This window comes from Hyalella azteca, unplaced genomic scaffold, assembly GCF_000764305.2.
Source record: "Hyalella azteca isolate HAZT.00-mixed unplaced genomic scaffold, Hazt_2.0.2 contig15116, whole genome shotgun sequence".
In the NCBI taxonomy this organism is placed as follows: domain Eukaryota; kingdom Metazoa; phylum Arthropoda; class Malacostraca; order Amphipoda; family Hyalellidae; genus Hyalella; species Hyalella azteca.
This window is the reverse complement of record NW_025944978.1, coordinates 118709-125134: the sequence shown is the minus strand read 5'-3', so window position 1 is coordinate 125134 and position 6426 is coordinate 118709. Positions and strand designations below refer to the sequence as shown.

General features: G+C 37.1%; 1 protein-coding gene across 1 annotated transcript; it reads left to right on the top strand.

Moving 5' to 3' along the window:
• The first annotated feature begins 2950 nt into the window (after positions 1-2950).
• Positions 2951-4769, top strand: LOC108673314 (hatching enzyme 1.2-like). Its single transcript, XM_018161118.2, is given in 2 exon segments — positions 2951-2987; positions 3815-4769. Coding segments are annotated over 2 exon segments (720 nt in total). The 3' UTR covers positions 4498-4769.
• Positions 4770-6426: the final 1657 nt, after the last annotated feature.

The window sequence follows — 6426 nt, the reverse complement described above, 5'->3', positions numbered from 1 at the left end:
TGATCGACGGGTTTCAGTGAAAATCGAGGTTTTGAATGAAAATGAATGTGACAGGGCGTAGTGATGATGAGGTTTGAAATCTTATCAAAAGCTAGAAAGGGATTTCTTTCGTATGCCATTAGTTGGACTCGTCAGTACATGAAATGAACAATGCATTTGCCTGACATGGGCGCCTGACATCGACTGTTTTTCATGGCATGAGAAAAAATACTGCAGTTCAATTGTCGCGCAGTCAGTACAATTGTGACAGGCAGGACGCCGAAAGCTACACGAGTTTCTATGCAAAGTAGAAAATATTAGCTCTATTCTGTTTAACATTTAAATGTATTGTTACACGTCAAAATTGAATCAGATGTATTGAAGAACATCACTTCTGGCTTGAAAAATTAATGTCTAATTGACTCACTGATAACAGTTCTATTATTATATTGAATTCGTTAAAATTGCACTATCTGTCGTATATAGTGTTCTGAATAATTTCATCACTATTTTCTCTTTAGGGTGAGAAATACACTTACTAAGAAAACTATAACTCAGCAGTGCAAATAAAATATTATTCCAAAAATGTCGACATTGAGCAAGGTCATCTGGAGAGATTAAAATCGTTGACTGAATAGGAGTTTATTTCAAATTTCTTAATTAGGTTTTCAGTTTGTGATGGCCAGTATACAGTTACGGCTATAATTTGAAAGCTGTACCGAACAATTTCAATGCCTCTTTCATGAATGTTTTATTGATGGTTGCGACTTGACATTTCATGTCACAGTTAAATTCTGTTTTTCAATATTCAAGGATAGAATTTGGGCTGCGAGGAGGATTTCCGCTGTGGGAACGGACACAGATCTCCCAAATCCTCCCGAGATTACAGTTCCAAATTAAATCCAGCTCCTTAAAACGAAGGATTTGCTGAAACGCGAATCATTTGCAGTCAAGTGCATCGACGAGAATTTTTTGGGCAGATTAAAATAAAAGAATGCAGATCGCTTTTTGAAAGGCTTTTCTGCGACGGCATTGAAAGACATGAGGCTCAAGTTGCATTCTGGGATCAAGGATTCGGCTCTGATCGAATTGAGACCTCGGTGTTATCAGTTTCCACTGGTTTCAGTGGAAACCAGTGGAAACCAATTCTTTTCAGTGGAAACCAAAACCAATTGAGACCTCGGTGTGATCGCTCCACTGGTTTCTGAAGAAGCTATACGGAGGCAGAAAGAGTTGAAACATATAAAAATGTGTTTTAACTCGTATCTTTAGTGTCATTCATACGAAATCTTCAACGTAATTACAGAGGCTGGGTAGATAACGAAATATTTAAAATCGCGAACATTTTACTTCCAATTTAATCGAGTTAGTTTAGTTCTATCGACGTATCAATCGAGAGCGCATTATTTGATTATGATAAGAAGGTACAATGTTTGTGATGGTTTTATGCATCTTGCTGGTCGTGGTCATGCCAAAGCAAATAACAAAATTATTTTGCAAAGAAAAGGAATAAAATCATTTTGAAGGCTTCACAGATTAAGTAAGCTTTCTGTATTAATTCTATAGATGAATAATTAATTATAAAGAATAATTAAGAAACATGCAGCAGTTCAATCATCGAGTTCTATCGCAAGCTAAAGTTTCAATTATAATGACAATTTTTGGGGAATTTGAAACCATTCTTTCCGATCATGTTAGGTTTTATTACCTACAATTTATGCACTGTATCGAGTATAATCTAATGCGAGTTTCATGATACTTAACAAGATTTTGGAGCTTTTTGATTTAAAAGTAGTGGTTTTTTAATTTTCACTATCCACAGGAAAAATGAAAGTGCGTGCTGGTATTATTGCTTGAGCTTGGTAATTTGCTAGCTCAGCAACGCCCGCGTCTTAACTTCGACGCCGCGAGTTACTCGAGGCTCGGTCATCGTCGGCACAGCGCAACGACTGTCGGGAGACTGGAACAGCGGCGCCGCGGCAACTCTACGGAAACTGAAACCAGCATTTCACTTGACCGTTGACCTTCAACACGTTCGCGCTTTAAAGACCTTGATGGTTGATTTGTTACAAGCTTCAAGCTACAGGGGTTAGACAAATAAAGGAAAAACATAACATTTTGAGATCGTAATCATGAACATCAATAAATAACAAGAATAGTAAGATTTTATTGTTTATTATTGAAGCTAATTGATATTTTAATGCTTTTACACTCAAGCATTTTTAGAAAATTGGTGTGACTAAAAACTATAAAAATATAACTCAGTACTCACTGCAATGAGTGACAGAGAGCGCATTTTCTCGTCGACTAAAACGTGAAGTCACGGACAGACGGACGGACAGACAGACGGACATGACGAGCACAATAGCGCCTTTTTCCATAAATGAGAAAATGCGCTAAAAATGGCAAACCTCATTCAGTATCTGACTTTTAAGAAAGTGCTCGTATGTCAGGTGCTGGTCACTCACTAACATTCACAATTTGTATTAATTTAAATTACAGAGAATTAATGATGTAATTGCCACGAAAGGTGAAAAACTCCATGTTAAAATATATTTTGTAGATTCCGAGGTATTTCCATTATTTTGTCAATGTCCTGCATCTGTTGTGTTAAACTCTAACTTATTAACGAGGTTAGGCTTCATGGTTCACATGAGACTGTACGACTAATTTTATATCCATAGATATGGTTGATTAAAGATTCATGCATCGAACGGAAAAGTTTTGAATATATTTCAAATTACTATTTAAATATATCACCTAATATTTTAGAATTTACGGTTGGATAGAAAGAGGTTTCATAAATATGCATTATCAAGGAAACTTTATTAACTTCAGGCACGTGAAGGGATGGAAAATCGTTAAAGCTTGGTCTAATAGATCGCCATAATTTTTTTAATCAGAATTTTTGCTCAGTTTTAATTACAGTCGATGAATTCAAACAGGAATTTATCAATAGCAGAACATAAGCATGAATGTGCTGCATTTCCCATTCCAGGACCTGCGATGTCAACCGCAACTGTCTCACTCATTCATTCATCGCATGAAGGTCTTATGAGATTTGCAATCTGGTTTGCTTAAGACAAATCTTGTTCATGCGCGGGGTTTCAACGCATCACAAAAACCTTCAGCTCATCCTCCGCATTAGTTATCACGCGCGGCTGTATTGTTGAGCGATTTCTGGCTGGGAAATACTAGGTAATGCGAGTGTATAATCAAATTGTATTGCATACTCAATTTCATTACATTTATTCGCTGTTTAATAGTAAAAAACAGCTGATAAGACAATGAATTCAATTATGGTTTTATAAGACAATCAAAATGTAAACATTTATTAGTTTAAGGATGATCGTTAAAATTTCTCGAATCCTGGATACCTAAGCATTCCTATTGTGCTCCGTTTACATGCTGCGGTTGGTCTCCGAATTACCAGAGTGGCCGTCTGCTAGTATTCGTTCTACTAAATACTTCTCTGGATTACAGAAGAATGTTTAGCGTGGCTTTGGATCACAGAAGGAGACCCAACAAAATTAAGTCCGAGTGATGCTTAAGAGAACTGCGAATGAAATGAGTGGAGTCTTTGGCACGGGGTATTTTTTCGTCTACATCGCAGGGATTTACTGCATTGTTCTTCAAGCGGTGAATTGTAAAGCTATTCTAGAATTAACACCAAGCCTGAAACGTGCATCATCAGCAGAAGAAGGTCACTGGTATCAAGGAGACCTCGATATCCCAGGGAATGCGCAAGAATAACAAGAAATTCTCTATCGCTGGCGTAAATGGCCAAACGGAATTGTTTATTATCGACTGGATGATTCGTATAGAGCCTAATCAGTTGACGTCATCAAGTAGGCTATCCGTGAGTTCCATCAGAAGACATGTGTCCGGTTCCTTCCCGTGCGCGGAGTACATCCTTCCTTTGTGGACATTCGTGATGAAATGGGGTGCTCATCCCATGTAGGATACGATGGAAGAGTGCATGTTACGAGATTACATGAACCTGGCTGCGTGTAACACTCAGGAACAGTCATGCATGAACTCATGCACACGCTCGGATTCCACCACGAACACGCACGTGCAGACAGAGATTAGTATGTTGCTATAAACTGGACCAACATTATTCCTGGTCACGAACGGAACTTCGATAAGCTACCTAAAGCGTTGTCCGATGTTGTTTAGTTTGGCTTGCCATATGATTACGAGAGTGTAATGCATTACGCACCGTACGCCTTCGCTTAAGATCCGACCTGGCCAACTATAACGGCATTTAATGGCAATTCGAAGATGGGACAAAGAGTTAGATTAAGTCCCGTAGATGTGGCAAGGGTTAACCGCATGTACGGCTGCACAAAATACGATCTGGGAGACTCTTTGGAAGGAGCTCAACCGTTTTCCCTCGTAAAGAAAATTTGGAAAAAACTTAAACTTAAATTGGAAAGTGCTCTCTACGAGCTTGCTGTCTACAACAAAATGCACATCGGTAGTGCAATTATCGGACGCCTAAATATCGGGCGATGATAAATGAGCATAAAATCATAATGTTATTTACTTGGAGCATAATTACATTAATCATTATAGATGGCTGAATTTACGCTCCAGGACTTCCTTCGCGATGGACATGAAGAATCTGAATCGAAATAATTCAAAACCTGAAAGTTGGTGCCCACTCGCAAATGGGTTGAAGCTTTTCATGTTTCCCAGCTTTGAAAAATAGTGAGCCACTTAGTATATTTGTAGAAAAGAGTTTAGATATAAAATGTATTCCATTTTTACTTGCTTCACGTTTTGTATTAGGCATCTCATTTCCATCTATTTTTGGAAATAAAATATATTTTTGTTCGACACGAAATTTCTCGTTAAATTCATTTGCGCTTCTCAAAATAATGTACGAAATTCTTCGGGAAGATTGCACTGTTGTTTTTTGAAGAAACTCGCAAAGTTAAAAATGGTTTTTAATCGGAGGAATATATTTAAATAAATATTACGATGTACATGTACGTACATGTCTCCCAACTACAATACATGGCTGTCCATGCGTGCTAAGTTATCCCCAGTGACCAAATGTTTATAGGCGAGGAACAAACTCGTCACCGGGCAACTTCCATTGCATACCCGAGGTCAGACGTCTTCGGTAAAACTTTGATAGTATTTTTTGCCAACCATTAGTATCGAGTATCCGGTAAATGGTTAGCTATATCCTTGTGCCAAAAATATGCGTCAGGAACCTGCCGATGGCTCCTTCATGGGCTGAACCAAAAGCCTAATTTGCGAGACCAAGTTTTGCGCAAAGTTTGCGTCGGTTTGGCAAGTTTCCAGTCACCCACACAGGAGGGCTAGAGCGTGGTTCTGAGTAAGGCAGAACGCCTGACGTTTTGTGTGACCTCGTCGAAAAAATGTGGGAAAATGTAAAATGTTTTTTAAATATTTAATTTTCTAGAATGTTAAGAGATATATTTTTGTAAATGGTTTTAGGTGGGAACGTTTTTTGAGGAAGATGGATTTTCTCAGCTTCTGATAAATAAATATATAAATTTGAATGAGTATGATTCAATGTACTACGGATTAAAAGTCAAATAAAATTTTTATGTTTCGATACGCTTGAGCTTTCACAAAAAAAACGAAATCAGATTTTTTGAAACGATACTGACTTTGAAGAAGAAACATGCAAGTTTGTAGTCGGAAAATATGTAGATAATAAAGATGTACGTAAAAGATGTAATAACATCACAGAGGTTATTCGCGGGAGAATGCGTTCTGAAAAGCCGAGCGAGATGCATCGCCCTTGGTCGTTTATTGATAAGTAGTCGGTGCCGCAAGTAGAATGCAACTTCAAGATTCTCTATTGTGATCATGTTGGAAGCAAAATTTTTTATAGTAAATATTTTGGTTAGAAATTATTAGAATTGATGAGGTAATATTTCATGAAATGTTATGCATTTTTTAGTCAAATTGTATAATTTTGCAAAACGAGTAGAAAAAAGGATTACTATCCGTCTCTGATAAATTTGCGTAAAAATCTTATTCTTATTCTAGATCAATTTTTTAACGCTTGAAATTCAGCTAATGACTCGAGATGACAATGCCCAAATTTTTTCTGATCCAAAATTTATAATGAAATAGCTTCATTCGGCCCGCCATTTTATATTCAAAATAGACGCGATTTTCTCTGAAAGTGACGGTCAAGACTAATTGATTTATGATGCAGTGTAAATACTTACCTTCAACTGCCTCTAAGCATTTAGTCTTCTAAAGTGACAAATGTAATTGGAAGTTGATGTTCACAAATTTAATCATGTGTAATTGGTAGTAAACTATTAGATTTCCTACTTATTTATTGATATCGGTGCACGTATTGTGTTTCCAGATTTCAGATTCCAGATTTGTTTTTCAAATCTCGAAAGGATTTTAGTTTCTATTTTAGACGGTAAACAAAGATGTGACCCATTA